The 19,299-nt window shown below is 43.4% G+C and overlaps 1 protein-coding gene and 1 long non-coding RNA gene across 2 annotated transcripts; one reads left to right on the top strand and one right to left on the bottom strand.

The window, feature by feature from the left end:
• Positions 1–252: 252 nt before the first annotated feature.
• On the bottom strand, positions 253–15,699 carry LOC116987476. The gene is made up of 3 exons (XR_004415719.1): positions 15,634–15,699; positions 13,780–13,781; positions 253–262 (listed from the first exon to the last, which is right to left on the bottom strand). It is a non-coding gene; the product is annotated as an uncharacterized LOC116987476 (long non-coding RNA).
• Positions 9,911–12,205, top strand: LOC116987474 (immunoglobulin lambda-1 light chain-like). The gene is made up of 3 exons (XM_033043537.1): positions 9,911–10,041; positions 10,163–10,504; positions 11,611–12,205. Exons 1-3 carry the CDS (start codon positions 9,987–9,989, stop codon positions 11,931–11,933), a joined length of 720 nt encoding a protein of 239 aa, XP_032899428.1. The 5' UTR covers positions 9,911–9,986; the 3' UTR covers positions 11,934–12,205.
• Positions 15,700–19,299: the final 3,600 nt, after the last annotated feature.

Below are 19,299 nucleotides of genomic sequence, written 5' to 3'. Positions count from 1 at the left end.
AAAAACACAAAAAACCCCCCCAAAAAAACGTCCCGACCAGCCTCATGCGTTCATGGTTTGTTAAAGATGTCTTCGTTCATAAGGTGCACCGTTGCATAATTAAATAAATTACGTGCGCATACGTGGAAATCTGGAAATTTGGAAACACCATTAATTCCCAACATATCAGCAAGTTTCTGTAAACTGATGGGTTGTTCGCGCTTCCCCTTTACACCCCACGCACCAAGCATGGCACATCCATCCTTCATCACAGAAGGCCGTGCTTTCACACTAATCGGTGACGTGGTTTGTCTTTAAATATTTACAAACATTACACCTTATTTCTTCTTTATTTCTTCTGATTGTCAGCTTTAAAGAAACAGGGTGATTATTGGCGTTAGCAGAACAGCCACTGAGTTTGTATGTGGCGTGCACGTGTCTCACGGTGGTATTACACTGGAACTGGGCAACAACACTCTCAATAAGGCAGGATAATATCTACAGAAATATGCGATGAGTGCACGGCAGCTTCATATAGACCACGTGCAGAACGAAAGAGAGAGAGAGAGAGAGAGAGAGAGAGAGAGAGAGAGAGAGAGAGAGAGAGAGAGAGAGAGAGAGAGAGCGAGAGAGAGAGAGAGAGAGAGAGAGAGAGAGAGAGAGAGAGAGAGAGAGAGAGAGAGAGAGAGAGAGAGAGAGAGAGAGAGAGAGAGGTTGAGAATAGGACGGGGGCGGGGTTAATAGCGAACAATGAGGGATCTATATGCTATAGTCAGAGGACAATCAGTCACGGACAAACCCCTGACCTCTGTCACAAATCGCTTTTCACTTATTCCAAGCCTTATTCCCAATTATTTTCACGTTACATGAGCAACCTGGGCTTAAGTCTTAATGAATGGGAAGGATCTGCAGATGCTGGTTTATACCAAAGATAGACACAAAAAGCTGGAGTAACTCAGCGGGTCAGAAAGCATCTCTGGAGAAAAGGAATCGGTGACGTTTTGGGGCGAGACCCTTCTTCAGACAGTTTGAAGAAGGGTCTCGATCCGAAATGTCACCTATAATTTTCTCCAGAGATGCTGTCTGACCCGCTAAATTAATCCAGCTTTATGTGTCTTATCTTTTCTAAATGATCCGGATTGTAGGCATTTTTTTCTGATTCGAATAAAGCGTCACATATTTGTAATTGTTCACCTGATGGTTAGTTATTTTGGAAATTCCTCTAAATCTGTAACTTGTAAATTCTGAGCATTCTTTCACTCGGAACAAATTGGTCAATTAAAACACCTTGACTATGCCCCTCATTCAAATCACCATTATACCTTCCCTGTTCAAAGGAACCAATTCCGATTACACTCGAGCTGCCATTATTATGTCCAATTTCTTCCCAATTACTTCTGCGACTTGTAATTTTTATGAAGGGTCCAACAGCAGACATTTGAGTCTTCCCGGCCTTGCCTTTTCCTTCCGTTCCCCTAGTGTCCTGATTGTCCATTGTGAACTCCACCGTTCCCCCGTCATCGATATCGGGTCTCATTTGTTCGGAATATTTTCATAGAAACATAGAAACATATGAACATAGGTGCAGAAGGAGGCCATTCGGCCCGTCGAGCCAGCACCGCCATTCATTCTGATAATGGCTGATCGTCCCCAATCAATAACCAGTGCCTGCCTTCTCCCCATATCCCTTGATTCCACTAGCCTCTAGAGCTCTATCTAACTCTCTCTTAAATCCACCCAGTGATTTGGCCTCCACTGCCCTCTGTGGCAGAGAGGCACAAATTCACAACTCTCTGGGTGAAAAAGTGTTTTCTCACCTCAGTCTTAAATGGCCTCCAAGACTGTGGCCCCTGGTTCTGCACTCGCCCAGCATTGGGAACATTTTTCCTGCATCTAGCTTGTACAGTCCTTTTATAATTATATATGTTTCTATAAGAACCCCTCATCCTTCTAAACTCCTGCGAATACAAGCCTAGTCTTTTCAATCTTTCCTCATAGGACAGTCCCGCCATCCCAGGGATCAATCTCGTGAACCTACGCTGCATTGCGTCAATCACAAGGATGTCCTTTTCCAATGTTCAATAGATTGAGGATCAGTTCCTGTGGATTTGAGGATAGCTAATGTTATCCCACTTTTCAAGAAAGGAGTGAGAGAGAAAACGGGGAATTACAGACCAGGTGTATAAAATCATGAGTGAAATAGATCGGGTACATGCACAGAGTCTCAAGCCCAGTGTAGGTGAATCGATAACCAGGGGACGTAGGTTTACGGTTAAGGGAAACATATTTAATAGGAGTCTGAGGGGTTACTTTTCACGCAAAGAATGTTGGGTGTATGGAACAAGCTACCAGAGGAGGAAGTTGAGGCACGCACTATCCCAACATATAAGAAACAGTTAGACCGGTACATGGAAAGGACATGTTTGTAGGGATATGGGCCAAATGTGGGCAGGTGGGGCTGGTGTAGCCCGGTGTGGGGAAATTGGGCCATCGGGCCTGTTTCCATACCGTTTAAGAAGGAACTGCAGATGCTGGAGCATCGAAGGTTCGAAACGTTGCCTATCTCCTTCGCTCCATAGATGCTGCTGCACCCGCTGAGTTTCTCCAGCATTTTTGTGTACCTTCTGTTTCCATACTGTTTGACTGCATGACTCTATAGCTCTATCCCTTTCTCAAGATGTGTTGTTTGACCCGCTGAGTTGCTTCAGCTTTTAGTGTCAAACTCATTATTTTATGCAGGTGTTCGGGGATGGGTAATCGAGATTCGGATTTTTTTCATCCTGACCTATTGTCCAGTGCGTGTTACGCTCGGTGCTTCCCCTGGGTGACGCAGGGCGTGTTGGAAGGGCTGCTATCAAATCGCCCTTGGGCAATGACATCGCCAATTACCATCGCTGCATTCGCTCGACCACAAAAGCCGCACTGTGGACCCGACAACCAATTGGAGATCCAGACTGTTGCACGATCCCGATTCATGGTAAAAAAAATTGGGAGGAAATTAGTGCCAATATTAAAAAGGCGTGGGGAATCAACACCAGTTAAATTCCTGTTCAAGAACTTTGCATCATAATAAAATGAAAAGGAAAAAAACATTGCATCCGATATCAGTTCATTGATTACATTGACTCATGGAATAAAAACAAAAAAAAACGAGGAAGCACGAATCACTTATTTGCCTTTATTCAATGTTGTTGAACATGCAGCACTAAGGTCACTTAAACTTGAACCAGCACATTCTTTGGCTATACAGCGTTTAGAATAACAGAGTTTACAATAACAGAGTTTCCAATACATAATATTTGATGAAAATTAAAACTGCTACGTTTTTGGTTGTTTATTTATGTATCTGTCCACCGTTCCGTTTATTTATTTACATATTCGCCTATTTTCCCAACTATTTTATATATTTTTTTATTTTTCTATTCATTTATCTACTCGTGTATTCGTTTATGTCCTTATTTATCTATTTATTTATTTATTTATTGTTTTCGATTTTTCTTTCTTCCTTCCCCTCCCCTGCCTGTGCCCCACCTGTACACATATTTATCCCCCACTCTCCCTCCCCTTCCCCTTATATTCCTTCTTCTGTCTTCACGATTCGAACTGCTATCCTTAGATCACACTTATTGTATTTTCTTATCTGCCCACTGTATCCAACTACTTATTAGGCTTAGTCATACCCCACCTCTCTTCCAGCTTTGTCCTCCACCTCCACCACAATCAGTCAGAAGATAAGTCCCGTTTCTAAACGTCACCTATCCATGTTCTCCCGAGGGCTCCCCACCACTTTGTGTAACATTTCGATATGTTGTCACCTGGAAGAAATGAATGATCCAAGTTTCCCAGCTCAGCTCGCCAGGTTTTCACCATCAAATAAAATGGATCGGGGTTTTTTACTTAATGGGATTTGCCTTTAGTCTCGTATTCAACCACACAGCTTGTGTAGTTTCCAGTCTGAGGCTGGCATAGGGTTGCCCGTCTCCTGCTGGACCCGGTTGGTCTCAACGCCATTCCTTCTCGCAGTTTTGTCTGCAGTCCACTCAATTTCTACACCCCGCGTATCACCGAACACACCAGGGGAGCGGGTCCATTCGTTCGGCGAAGGCGGCAGAACCGACCGTAGGATCTGGTTATAAAAAGGACCAGTTTAGTAAACGTTGGAAAACTACTTCTGAAACATTATGCTTTGCGATTTAATTATCAGAATATCTCTCAATCAGCGGTGGATACTCTGAATTATTCCAATTTGTGCGTGGGCTCATTTTGAGCTGTCCATGACAGTCAGCTCAGTGTGGAAATGGGAATGAGTTAAAATGTTAGGTGTTCCTGTTCTGGCCTACACGTCTTCCTCCCCTGCCACTTCCAAATACTCAATCCCCTACTACCAATTCCTCTGTCGCCGCAGCTTTTTCTCCCACGATGAGATGATCGAGACTAGTACATCGGAGATGTCCTAATTCTTTAGGGAACTAGAGTTCCACCCTGTTATCATAAATGAGACCATCACACGTGTCGCATCCGTATCCAGCAGTTCCGCACTTGTTCCCAAGGCCCACAGTCGCGACAGGAACAGTTATTATCCTCCAAAATTCCTCCAGAAGTTACATTGTAGACAACTACATTATTATGCGGAAGATAAACACAAAATGCTGAAATAAATCAACGGGCAGGCAGAATCTCTGGACACACAGGATAGGTGGCAGCTTCTGCACCAAGCGCCCAATGCAAACCAGCAGCTGCAGTACCTGGGCTCTGCAGAAAGACTTGGATATGTTGGGGGAGTGAGTTAATTAGCGGGAGATGGAATACCGTACAGCAAAGTGCGGAGTCATGCAATTGGGTAGCAGGAATAAAGGCATAGACTATTTTCTAAATGGGGAAATAATTCACAAATCGGAGATGCAAAGGGACTTGGGAGTGCTGTTGTAGGATTACCAAAAAGTTAATTTGCAAGTCGAATCGGTAGGAAGGAATGTGAATGCAATTCTAGGATGTATTTCGAGAGGGCTAAAATACAAAACATTGATGTCATGCTGAGGCTTTATATGGAACTGCTCAGACTGGATTTGGATTATTATGCGCAGTTTTAGACCCCATATCTGAAGCAATATGTGTTGGCTTTGAATGAATGAATCTCTTTATTGTCATTGCATATGGTACAACGAAATTTAAAAGTCAATCCCACGGTGCGATTCACAAGAGTAATTTTAAATATATAAGAAAAGGTAAAAATATATACATATTTAAAACAATTACAGATAAATAACAATAGCAGCTGAGGTAGAACCATTCAGTTGAATGTGAGTGTTATTTCTTATTTTGCATTGTTAAGTTCACGTATGGCTATGGGGTAGAAGCTGTCTCTGAGTCTGTTTGTGCGAGTTTTGATAGACCTGTACCGTCTGCCAGAGGGCAGCAGGTGGAACAGGTTGTGTCCAGGGTGGGAAGGGTCCTTCAGAATGTTGGCTGCCCTGCCAAGGCAGCGAGAGCTGAAGATGTCCTTCAGGGAGGGCAGTGGGCAGCCAGTGATTTTTTGTGCGGTGTTGATGACCCTTTGAAGGGCTCTCCTGTCCCCTGCAGAGCAGCTGGCATACCATGTGGTTATACAGTACGCCAGCACACTCTCGATGGAGCAGCGGTAGAAGGACACCAGCAGCTTCTCCTCTAGGTTGTTTTTCCTGAGGATCCTCAGAAAGTAGAGTCGCTGCTGGGCCTTCTTGACTGCTGTGGTGGTGTTTTCTAGTCCAGTAGAGATCTTCCGTATTTGTGTGCCCAGGAATCTGAAGATGGAATGGAGATAGATTATTTTGGTTCCAACACGATCTTTATTATAGAAAATACGAGAAAATATTCATAAAGCAGGAAATCTCAATCCCTTCTGCTCGTTAAGCCTGAACTGATAGAAACGGCGGTTAATAATAAGAAGTCACATGAATTTCTCCTCTTCCAGGTTCCTGTTTCCTATAGCTGGTCCGGAGAACTGGAAAGTCCTGGCACCTTTCGGGATCATGATCTAATGTGCATCTTTCTCTCTCTCTCATGAAGGTGAGTTCTGCGAGCTGGATCGAAACATTCATTTATACAATCAATAAATCTGATCTGGAAACAAAAGTAAACTCAGTTTTAAGACTAGTTTTTCTTCTTTGTACTCAAGTAACGGTAAACTAGTTATTAAATCAAGGGCCGAGCTAGTCTCGGATGTCTGTAAGATTGAAATTGAGATATCCCATTAGACATCTGGAATTGCAGCGGGGCCAACGCTATTTTATTAGTCACCATGTCCCACTTTCTTGACTGTTAAACTTTAAACAATCCTTCATCAATGCCCTCTGCTCGATCTTTGACATGGTATTGACATGGATAGTGAATTGGTTGGGAAACAGGAAACAAAGAGTAGGAATAAACGGGTCCCTGTCAGAATGGCCGGCAGTGGCGAGTGGAGTGCCGCGACGCTCGGTGCTGGGGCCGCAACTATTTACAATATATATTAATGATTTAGATGATGGGATTAAAAGTAACACTAGCAAATTTGCAGACGACACAAAGTTGGGTGGCATCGTGAACTGCGAAGAGGATGCTAGGAGGTTGCAGGGTGACTTGGGCAGGTTGAGTGAGTGGCCAGATGCAAGGCAGATGCAATATAATGTAGATAACTGTGAATTGATCCACTTGGGGAAATGGAAGTGCAGTGAGACCCGGGTTTCCTTCTGCAGCCGGCAATGAAGAAAGCTAATGGCATGTTGGCCTTCATAATGAGAGGATTTGAGTAGAGTAAAGAGGTCCTCCTGCAGTTGTACAGGGCCCTGTTTAGACCACATCTGGAGTATTGTGTGCAGTTTTGGTCTCCTAATTTGAGGAAGGACATCCTTGCTATTGAGGCAGTGCAGCGTAGGTTCAAGAGATTAATCCCTGGCATGGCGGGACTGTCATATGAGGAAAGATTGGGCTTGTGTTCACTGGAATTTAGAATGAGGGGATCTTATAGAAACATATAAAATCCAGAACGAGGGGCCGCAGTCTAAGAATAAAAGGGAGGCCATTTAAAACTGAGAGGAAAAAAAACTTTCACCTAGAGAGTTGTGAATTTGTGAAATACTCTAGAACAGAAGGCAGTAAAGTCCCATTCACTGGATGAATTTAAAAGAGTTAGATAGATGTCTCGGTGCTAGCGGAATCAAGGGATATGGGGAGAAGGCAGGCAAGGGTTACTGATTGTGGATGATCAGCCATGATCACAATGAATAGCGGTGCAGGCTCAAAGGGCCAAATGGCCTCCTCCTGCACCTATGTTCTATGTATCTATCTCACTTGGCCACATCTAATTCTTCAACGTTATTCATTTGTAGGATGATCGCGTCTCTGGGAACGCAGTATTTATTGCCCATCCAAAAGTGGGAACACAGAGACACAAGGAACTGCGGATGCTGGAATCATGATAAAACACAAAGTGCTGGAGTAACACGGGGTGTGCCTCAGGGTTCGGTGCTGGGCCCGTTAATGTTTGTCAACCATATCAATGATTTGAATGAGATCATACTCGGGAAGATTAGCAAGTTTGCAGATGATTCAAACGTGGGAGGTTTTGAGATAGTGGAGATGGTTGTGAAAAAGTGGAGCAGGAACTGGATCAATTGGCCAGGTAGGCTTAGGAATGGTTGATGGAATATAATGCAGAGAAATGTGAAGTGTTGCATTTTGGGAATTCTAAAATAGGCAGGACCTACGCAGTCGAGGTAGATCGGGTGGTCAAAAAGGCTTTTGGCACATTGGCCTTCATCAGCCAGAGTAATGCGTCTAGATGGTGGGAGGTCCTGTTGCAGATGTATCAGCAGTTGGTGACGTCACATTTAGATTATTGTGTTCAGTCTGGGCACTATATTATAGGAAATATTTCGACAAGCTGGAAAGAGGACAGAGAAGATTTATGAGGATGTTGCCGTGACTAGCGGGTCTGAGGTATGGGGATGGGTTGAATAGGCTGGGACTCTATTCATTGGAGCGCAAGAAGATGAGGGGAAATCGTATAGAGGTGTATTGGGTCGTGAGAGGAATAGATCGGGTAGATGCACAGTCCCTTGTCCAGAGTGAATCGAGGACCAGGTTTATGGTGACAGGGCAAAGGTTTAATAGGAATCCGAGGGGTAACGTTTTCCCACAGAGGGTGGTGGGTGTATGGAACAAGCAGCCAGAGGAGGTAGTTGTGCCAGGGACTATCCCAACGTTTAAAAGACACTTAGACCGGTACATGGAAATGTCAGATTTTGAGGGATATGGACTCAATACGGGCAGGTTGGACTACTGTAGATAGGACATGTTGGCCGATGTGGGAAAGATGGGCCGAGGGGCTTGTTTCCACACTCTACGACTCTATGACTCTCTTTGACTCTATGGGGGATAATGTAGCATCTGCGGATCGGCGTTTAGGGAGGTAATAATGAGCAGCCATGAGCCAGTGCAATCTTTCGCGTGTTTATTTTCTCACGGTATTCCACGTTGCAACTTGACAATATGCAGCAGTGAGAGAAGGATGAGGACGTGCGAGCAGGGACCAGTGTAAATAAACATTAGGTAAACTTGCTAGTCGTGGTGACATGCCGACGTTCAGAGAGGCTTATGCGCGCAATTACAGCTCATTTTGTAGATGGTACACATTGAAGTCACTTTAGTTTAATTTGGAGATACCGCTCCTAAACAGGCCCTTCTACCCACTGATCAATAGTCCCCGCACAATAACATTATCCTACACACTTTAGGGACAATATATAATTTTACCAAGCCAATGAACCTGCCAATCTGTCTTTGTAGTGTGGGAGGAAACCGGAGCTTCCTGGGAAATCCCAGGCAGGTCATGGGGAAAACGTAGTGGTGAAAGGATGAACGGTTAAGTTAATGGATCGCTGACCAGTCGTGTTCACTGCTAAACTAATCTAGTTTCATGACAATTTAAGGACAATTATTCATGATAATCATGTTTCTCACCCGCTATTTCCCGAAAACCGCTCTTCGCGGTTCTCCCTTGTCAGTTTTGCCAGATAGCTGGAGTGCACGTGTTATATTCAACTTTAATTGAATATGGATGTGCTATATGTAGAATTCCTGCCGGCCTGTCGCACTATTCAGTCGAAAGAACTCTGGAGGTGGTCGGTGAGAGCCAATATGACCCATTTTACTTCACTCATACATGCATTAATTTGGTACAGGCAACCTTTCCACTTTGAGTCGAGGCAAGTTTTGCGAATTACTGCGCATTACAATAGGAGAGTATTACAGACCGCTTTACCAAGCACGACACGCATCGGGTAGTCTAAGTTGCCTCCAAAACTGCAACTTTATGGACATCTGTAGTGATGTTCTGTCCCCTCAGGACCTTTCTAAATGATCTGATACACAAGTATAAGGGAAGCCTGCGGGGTTTATCATTTGTAAAATTACAAAGATATCTAAATATAGATTTAATGTGTTTTTTAATAAAACAGTGCTGATGCTGTGACTGTGGTCATGTTATGTTCAGCGATACGGAAGTAGACAAAATGCTGGAGAAACTCAGCGGGTGAGGGAGCGAAGGAAATCAGTGATACGGATTCAGTTGGTCAGTTTAGATAAAATATTTCAATTCCGTTTTCATTGTTGATTAAACAGTTACCGAATATAATATTTAAAACTCGCAATCTGTTTAGTGTATATATGCGGGGGTTCATACAGAACATTATAGATTGTTTGTTTATAAAGAAGGGACAACTGTGACAATCCTTTTCATTCTGCTGGATGTATGAAGCTTTTTAGAAATACAAGTCATTAAAATAAGACCTGTGTGTTTCACAGTGGTGAATATTTTGAGGAAGAATCTGGCAATTTCTGATTGGCTTCGACGAGCATACCGGTTTGATTGGTTTGGATAATTAAACACACGGTGATATCTCGTCATTCCATTTATAAAGAGAGCCAGAGAGCAAGATTACACGCCACTTGTCCTGGAAACTGCCGCCCCATCGGAGCTCAGTCGGTTAATGAACATGTCTTATTGGATCCGTGTGGTCGGTGCGTTGGTGTTTTGCGCAGTTTGTGAGTATTTTATTTTCCTGGATATTATACTTATTTCTGTTCACCATTAATTTGGGATTATCTCCACACTTCAACAAACTGAACAATTTTCTTTTTTTTCCTGATATTTCTCCTTTCTCAGACTTAAGCGCGGCAGTTACAGTAACTCAGCCGCCTTCGATGTCCACCTCTACGGGACAGAATATACAAATATCCTGCACAATATCGGGTTCCAGTACAGGCGCTGATCGTGTCTCGTGGTACCAACAGATTCATGGCAAAACTCCCAAGTATCTATTCTGGTATTATTCCGGCACCATTTATAAAGGCACGGACATTCCAGACCGTTTTTCCATCTCGGTATCAGGCAGCTCTGTAATATTCGCAATATCTAGCGTTCACTCGGTGGATGCTGCTGACTATTACTGTGCCAAATGGGATAGTGGTATACATTTCGGTAAAGGAACGAGGCTGGGTATTGGCGGTAAGTAAAATATATTCTTCGGACAGCGCGCTGTTTTCTTTTTATTTTAATGCAGATATTGTTTGAAAATAATGTATATAAGCGACTAAAATAATGTATATAATCGTTTTCACTGATCAGAGCCACATTCCGCCTTCAAAGCATTTCAAAACAACCATGACCGGAGCAAGACTAACCCTTACAGCGTCAATATTAGATTAGAAATCTCGCAGCTGCGATTCCAAACAATATATATTTTTACAATTCACAGAATTACTTAGCGCCGCGCCATGAATTTAATGCACTCGAAAATATGATGCAAATCTTCCATTTTCCAATTTTCCCCCGTCTAATAATGACGCGTACTGCCCAATTCGAATGGTGTAATTTCTCTCCGATTTTGAAATCGTCAATTAGATGAGGGTTGATGTAGAACTGAAGTTGCATGGAATAGGGTTCGTTCAATAACTTGCAGAAATATTCGCAGTGATTGTCCAGATAGGAAAGGAAATTGCTTGGGTAACGGGGGTCAGCAAAGTTAATATTCAACACGGTCAAAATTCCGGTTGACGGGTTTAACAAGGATATCAAAATGCGAAATGCGAAGAGAAAGTTTCGCACATTTCCTTCAGAAATTTTGTTTAATACGTAGAGCAGCTTTTCGTGGCCGCAGCCGTGTATTTCAAATTTAAATGAACATTCGAACTACAATGTCATCCTTGCTTGTGAACGACATCTACCAATCGGCAACCGTGGCTTTCGAAGACTAGATTCCATATATTTTTGCATAACTTAAATAACGTCACCCTCCATCTCAATGGGTGCCGACAATTAAATGTTGAAATCTGTTATTATAAATTTCGCGACCGGGAATCGTTTATATCTGCTGATATATTTATATAAATGTAAAGCCTGAGATGTGTAGCAAAATGAACATTATAAAAGTTATAGTAATGTATTCAGTTTTATTTGAAAGTGCAGCCATGATCTATCATATAAGCTTTCCCGGTGTTTATGCAGAGGTTAGACAGGATCTATTTGAGTGTTTTAATGAGATGTATTTTCGGCAAATAATGATATCTCAACGACAGCATTTCTCCAATTAAATGTGACTTCTTATTAAACAGATCCTCGGGCACCGATCGTGACGGTCCTGCCGCCTTCAGCCGATGAAGTTAATTCAAAGGGCACCGCCACCCTGGTGTGTTTGGTGAACGGCTTTAACCCAGGCTCGGTGGCCGTTGAATGGAGCATCGACGGCAGTGCAAAAAATAGCGGCGTTGAGACCAGCCCGATCCAGCAGGATAAGGACAACACGTTCAGTCTCAGCAGTTACCTGACTCTGACAGCCTCAGACTGGAACTTACACGACCTTTACTCATGTGTGGTTAAACACCAGGCTCAGGCAAACCCACTTAAGACAAATATCATGAGATCCAGCTGTACCTGATGTTGGAAACGTGAGCTGACTCACCATTGGGTTCTTCCATGTGACAAAGTTAGTCTTTGCCTTTCGGAATTTTCATAAAGAAATGCCATTTATAGTTGAAACCTTGATTTTTATAACTTGTTCGCTTTAAATGTACTTCTTTCGAACGAACATCGTTGTTGAATAAAGCATCGTCGATTCAATTGCGTTAACTAAATGCATGTATGTTGCTATTGTACCCAAGGTATTCTTTGCAGACGTTGAGTAAAGTTTTAAAACTATTGTCAAATGCATTGCTCATTCTCCTTGATTTATTTATTTATTTATTTATTTTTATTTTTAAAAAATTTATTACAGTAAATTACATTAATACACTTCACATAAATCTTATTACATTTTGTTGTACCACTTCGTTTTTCGAGCTTTAAAAAAGGTAGAAATAAAATAAGTAAGTAAAGTGAGCAAGAATCGTGAAGGTGCAGGAAAGTGTTGGGAGAAGAAAGCCCCTTAGGGAAGAAATTAGAGAAGGAAGTAAAGAAAGGAAACAAGACCCTAGAAAGAAAATAAAAAAAAAAAAAAGAAAAAAAGGAAAAACAATCGCTCTATTGTAACGCAAAACTCCGCAAAAAAGGATATACCAACCGTGTTTTTATTAAAAAATTATTTTATACCCCCCATTACCAGATCCTGGTACCATTTATATTTTAAATTACTATTGCACCTTATGCTTGATTTATTTCTGACCCCAAACATGACGACTTAATATGGATTGTGTTGTCTTCTACATTTGAGCAAGAAACGCTGATTTATTTTCCCTCAATCTCGATCTCGAATTACAATCGGAGAACAGTAGTGAGTTTGTGCCACTCGTCAAGTTATACAATGCGTTCTAAACCAACCATGACAAACGTGATCTCAACTCCAATAAGAATCCCCAAAATTGGCCGAAAATTCTCGGCAGGCGAGGCGGCCTGAAGTAAGAAATTGATTTGATGTTTCAGGTTGTTCTTTTGGTAAAAAATAAAATAAAAATGTCCCTAGCAACCCCACACCTTCATGGTTTAAAGGATTTGTTAAATATGTTTTCGTTCGCAAGGCTCACCGTTACATGCTGTAAATAAAGGCAAGATATGTGTATACCTGGACATTTACCGGAAACGCCATTAATTCCCAACAAATCAGCAAGATTCTGTAAAACTGATGGTTTGTTCCCACCTCCACTTTACTCTATCCACACTATGCACCGCACCTCCATCCTTTATCACCGAAGACATTGACATTAACCGATGACGGGATTTGTATTTCAATTACGCTTAAGCTGTCGTTATCATGCCATGTTCCAGCACAATCCCCGCTGTGGAAACAGCAAAGATTGAATCTTCCTGGTCTTGGCATTTCCATCTGTTCCTCTAGTGTCCAACTATCCATCAATATCAGACGATCAGATATGAATTTTTCCAATGACCGGACATTCAAAGCCACCCAACAGAGAGGATTCCAATGATGTACAAACTTCTTCACGAAGACATTCCACTTTATCTCACCCCTACATAGCCAAATCCAGCATTATATTAAGTCCCCAAAACCAGGGTTCTCTTGTTCATCCCTCTCACGATAAGTATTTATTTTCAATGAGTTCTCCTCTCTTTCTTCGACACTCTCAGATAATCTTCTGCAGCCCAATTGAAATACACTGCCCGGTTGCAGATTAAAGAAACACGTAGTGTATTGTAACTGCAGATCCCGGTTTAAACCGAAGATAGACATAAAAAGTTGTAGTAATTCATTCGGGTCAGACAGCATCTCTGGATAAAAGGAATAGCTGACGTTTCGGGTCGAGACGCTTCAGATCACAAAGGTCACCTACTACTTTTCTCCAGAGATGCTGCCTGATCAGCTTTTTACGTCTATCTTCAAAGAAATACGTAGAGTTTTTATGAATGGTTCAATGGTGCGTTATTCTCACATCTACCATGGTATAGAGTAATTCATTTTTGTTTACAGTTCAGTACAAGTATCACTATACATAAGCACTTAAATACATCTTAGATAAACATCTCAGATACAGTAGAAGTGTATCGTGGTGGTACACTGAGACAGTATATAGAGTCGCCAGATTTGACGCCATTTTCATATCCCAGTTGTTGTTAATGCAGGGTTCTTGACCTGACCATGAAGGTCGGCTGCCCTGCCAGCGTTACAGGTTCTTCATCGGCCCTCTTCACTGTCAGGGTAGTGCACTCCCTCCCGCAGTCAGTCTGCTTAACGGCCCTTCCTCCCACTCCTTCATCTCCGGCCGGCGAGCCGGGCCTTCTGGATGGGTTCCCTGTCCGGTCCGCTGCACTTATTAATAAATCAATCAATGTCTCAATTAGCGTCCGTACACCGTCTATTTTAACACCAGGTGCAATATCACCTTTATATTCACGATATTCCTGTCACTTGTCACCATTTTGCCCCATGTAAAAAAACGCAATGTTCTCCTTACTTACAACACCTCTATTTGTTTAAGTCTTATCTACCCCATTTTACCCGACTAGTAAGAAGGTGGTCCCAGCATGATTCTCGTGGCCATGAGCTCATTGAAAAATTGAAACGTTTATACTATTGCAAAACGTATATCGGCTACGCCAGGCGTTGAACTGCCTTATAAGATTCTGTCCCAGAGCAAATTTGCGCGTGGCACTGTGAACACTGGGATTATTAACACTGAACTTCTTAATTTCAAACCGCGCTCCCAAACTTCTCGTAGAACAAGTCCACATTTGACGCTTTGAACTTTGCCAGTTCTTAGGCCGACTTAAATGTGTGTGTCATGTCAATTCCGCAACAATATTTCTCCAGAGACACGAAGATGTGTTAACATAGAAACATAGAAAATAGGTGCAGGAGTAGGCCATTCGGCCCTTCGAGCCGGCAACGCCATTCAATATGATCATGGCTGATCATCCAACTCAGTATCCTGTACCTGCCTTCTCTCCATACCTCCTGATCCCTTTCGCCACAAGGGCCACATCTAACTCCCTCTTAAATATAGCCAATGAACTGGCCTCAACTACCTTCTGTGGCAGAGAGTTCCAGAGATTCAGCACTCTGTGTGAAAAATGTTTTTCTCATCTCGGTCCTAAAGGATTTCCCCTTTATCCTTAAACTGTGACCCCTTGTTCTGGACTTCCCCAACATCGGGAGCAATCTTCCCGCATCTAGCCTGTCCAACCCCCTAAGAATTTTGTACGTTTCTATAAGATCCCCCCTCAATCTTCTAAATTCTAGCGAGTACAAGCCGAGTATATCCAGTCTTTCTTCATATGAAATTCCTGACATCCCAGAAATCAGGCTGGTGAACCTTCTCTGTACTCCCTCTAAGTCAAGTTAACTCTCCGCTCTGCACACCTGACACATACATTGACGTTCTTCGTCAAATTTCATAAAACAGAATGTTAGTTTGCCCTGCTCCATAATACTTCCTATTTCTTCTTCATCAACACCCGTATCACCGCAACCTGGAATCTCATACGTATTTCGTTCACATTTACACCCCCTGGTCACTGTTTTTTTAACTAATCTTTTTTTCTTCATCATCTTGGTTTAATTTATTGAGCTTTAGTGAAAACGGTTTTGGATGTGTGCTGTCCGGTCAATGAAAGGACTCTCTATGATTACAATCAAGCCGTCCACAATGTACAGATACTGGATAAAGATAAACCATTCAGTGCATGACGAGTTGGACCACCATTGCCTGTGGCAAATTGTGCTTCCTCAGCTGCCACAGGAAGTACATCCTCTGTTCTGCCTTTTTGACTGTGGTGTCGATGGAACCTAAAAGACTTCCCAGGAAGTTAAAGGCTCCACAGATGGGACGGTGGTGTTGTTGATGATAAGTGGGGTGAGGGGAGGCGGAGATCTCCTAAAGTCTACTATCAATTCCACTGTCTTAAGAGCATTGAGCTCCAGTTTGTTGCGATGGCACCAGGCCGCCAGCTGTGTCACTTCCTGCCTGCATCTATAGGCAGATTCTTCCCCATCCTAGATTAGTCCAATGAGGGTTGTGTCATCCGCAAACTTGAGAAGCTCGACAGAGGAGTTGGTGGAGGTGCAGTCATTGGTGTAGAGAGATTAGAGGAGAGGGGAGAATACACAGCCTTGCGGTGCTCCTATGCTGAGGGTTTGCGGGTCCGAGATGTGCTTTCCCAGCCTCACATGCTGCCTCCTGTCTGTCAGGAAGCCGGTGATCCACCGACAGAGAGGTTCAGGCACAGTCAACTCGGAAAGTTTGGAGTGTAGTAGCTCTGGCACAATGGTGTTGAATGCAGAGCTAAAATCAACAAACAAAATCCTCGCTTAGGTCCCAAGGCCGTCTAGGTGCTAGAGGATGAAGTGCAGGCCCAGATTGACTGCGTTATCCACAGATCTATAGGCCCAATATGAAAACTGCAGATTGTCCATTATGGTTCGTCATGACTACAGAGGTCAGTGCGACAAGCCTGTAGTCAGTAAGACCAGTAATCCTTGACTTTTTTGGTAAAGGGACAACAGTGGAGACTTTGAAGCAGTTAGGGACAACATATGTTTGCAGGGACTGGTTAAAAATGTGTGTGTAGACCGGTGCCAGTTGTTCAGCACAGAGCTTGAGAGTAGAGGGTGAAACATTACCCGGTCCTGGAGATTTCTGGCTTTTCTACCTTCTGAACAGCCTCTCCACCTCCTCTATTTTTATTGTTGATGATGAAGAAGTGATGTTGTGCAGCACGGAGTGGATGGGTAATTGGGTGTGAAGTGGTGATTGGAGAGGGGTGGGTGGGAAAGGGTCCAGTCTTTTCAAACTGGAGTCTTGTTTTAATTTGGTGTGAAGTGGTGATTGGGGAGGAGTGGGTGTAGAAAAGTCCAGTCTTTGCAGACTGGGGTCAGGTTGCAGGTGGGTGTGAAGTGTTGGTTGGGGTGGGAAAGGGTCCAGTCTTTTCAGACTGGAGTCTTTCCTTAAGTAGGTGTGAAGTGGTGAATGGGGAGGAGTGCTTGTAGAAGGGTCCAGTCTTTGTAGACTGGGGTCTGTGTTGGTTGGGGATGGGCGGGGGCGAGGGGACCTAGGGGGGGGGGGCGGTGGAGTGGGTACCAGGCTTATATTTCTGCTTGTCAAACCTGCAGTATAACTCATTCAGGTCGTTGGTCAGCTGACGATTGTCCAAAGAGCGGGGGGGGGGGGGCTTTCCTCGTGTAGCTGGTGATTTCTTGCAAGCCCTACCAAACTGAAGAAGAGTCACTAGCTGAGAACTTGCTCCTCAACTTCTCAGAGTACCTTTCCTTGGCAGCTCTGATTCCTCTTTTCAGCTTGTACTTTGCCTGCCTGTAGAGGTCTGCATCACCGCTCCTGTAGGCTTCCTCTTTAAGCTGTCGGTGGTGATGCTGGTGGCTCAGCAAGGCGGCGTGGTACAGGTGAAGTCCAAGTAAGGTAGATTGGTTTGCGTGATGGCCTGGGCTATGTCCATAACTGTCTGCAATTTCTTGCGAGGTTCGATGGAGCTGTTCCCAAACCAAGGCGTGATGCATGCTGATAAAAATGGTTTCTATGTGTGCACATGTAGCGGGGGATGTTGGGTACACGTCAAACTTGCCGAGCCTCCTAAGGGAATAAAGGTGTTGTGTGCATCCTTGGCGATTGCTTCCGTATGGCTGGTCCAGGACCATTGCTGGTGATACCTTGCAAACAACTATATAATAATGCGGAAGATAGACACAAAATACTGGAGTAATTCCGCGAGTCATTTCGCATCCTCAGCGAAAAAGGATGGATGACAGCTTCTGCAGCAAACGCTCAATGCAAACCAGCAAATGCAGCTGTTTTGCGCATTCTATACATTATTATGCGTCTGTTGGTCTTGTCTGCCTTATAAGATCATAAGTGTTAAGATCATAAGTGATGGGTGCAGAATTAGGCCATATGACCGATCAAGTTTACTCCCCATGTGGGCCGAGGAGCTTTGGACCCAAGTCACAGAACTACATGAAATTTTCACATATTGTGTAAACCAATTATATAAATCGCCCCTGAAACTCGTCATGAACAAGACCTGCACATTTTAATTAAATTAGAGGAATAAATGTAAAAAATTCTGGAATTTTTAGTCTAATCCAAGCACGTTTAACATTGAGTTGTCTGCCAGTTGGCCAATCACGCGCTTTGTTTCAGGCTAGCACACATCATAGCTGAGAGGGTTTCACTGATGCCTGTTTTACTGGAGATTCCGATGAAGGTTCTTTGTCGTGGAAACTTGCAGCAGGGTAATTGAATTTAGTGAGAAAAGCATTAAGAAGTCTGAAATATGTGCAGCTAAGTGGATAGAAATGGAAGAAAGCCTTGAAAGCAAAGTCCATGCTGAGATGCTGCAACACAAAGTTGTGAAACTTTGTAAATCAACACAAACTGAAAGGTAAGATCTAGAGTCTGTCCGTAGTGCCGTCCTTAGTGCCGTCCGTAGCTGCCGTTTCCAGGAAATCGGAGGAATATATCTGTTAGGCGCTTCCCCCTCCTGGTGAATGCTATGTACTTACCTTTCTCTGTTTCTATCCCAAGTACAGGCCTCGTGGCTGTGAGTCTGGAATCGAGGGGTTAAAGGCTCCTGTACCCGATTGGCCCAGCTGCGTCAGGTGACGGGTGACTCATCTGAAGTATAAATACGAGAGCTTCCCAGGATTCTCCTCTCTTCGTCGTAGACTCTGACTGATGAGCAGACTGCTGGTGTGGGGCCGAGGAAGCCGGACCACATGGCATAGAACTTTGTGTATTTTCACCATTCCTTGTTAACATATATTGAAGTGGGACGGATAAGGGCTGACCTTAGAGTTTTCGTGTATTTTGGTTTCAGGGTTGTATCTCTTTGGGCAGGTTTTGGAATCTCCGGTTCGACGGCCCATGGCGTGGCTGGCTGGAGCATTGTTAAATTGTTTGTCGGTTTATCCATATCCCTGACTGGGTTGTTTAAATCAGGTTTGAGTTTTGTGTTCCAATGAATAATTAAAACTGTTTTTTGAACCTGAACCTGGTTTTTGACTTGTGTTACGTGGCTCTGAAGTACTTGCATTCGGGAGTCGTAACAAAATGGGGGCTCGTCCTAAGTTTTGAGGACCCTAGACGTTTTTAGGGGGTTTTTTTGGTAGGCTTCTGGACTGAGGAAGTCTGTGTGTTGAGAGGGAATTTTTTCTTCCCTGTTTTTGGTAGCATTAAGGCCCAAGTTTTAGCTGGTGGTTTGGGGCTACATTAGAAATGGAATTTAAGGTGAAAGAATTTGTTGAGGCTCCTAGTCGGGAGTTGTTTGATAGATGTACGAAGGAGCATTTGATTTTGCTGGCTGAGAACTATGCCGTGACTATTGACAAGCATTCAAAGAAACAC

Source organism: Amblyraja radiata, chromosome 25, assembly GCF_010909765.2.
Source record: "Amblyraja radiata isolate CabotCenter1 chromosome 25, sAmbRad1.1.pri, whole genome shotgun sequence".
Classification (NCBI taxonomy): domain Eukaryota; kingdom Metazoa; phylum Chordata; class Chondrichthyes; order Rajiformes; family Rajidae; genus Amblyraja; species Amblyraja radiata.
Note: the sequence above shows the minus strand (reverse complement) of the source record. Positions and strands in the feature narration are given on the sequence as shown.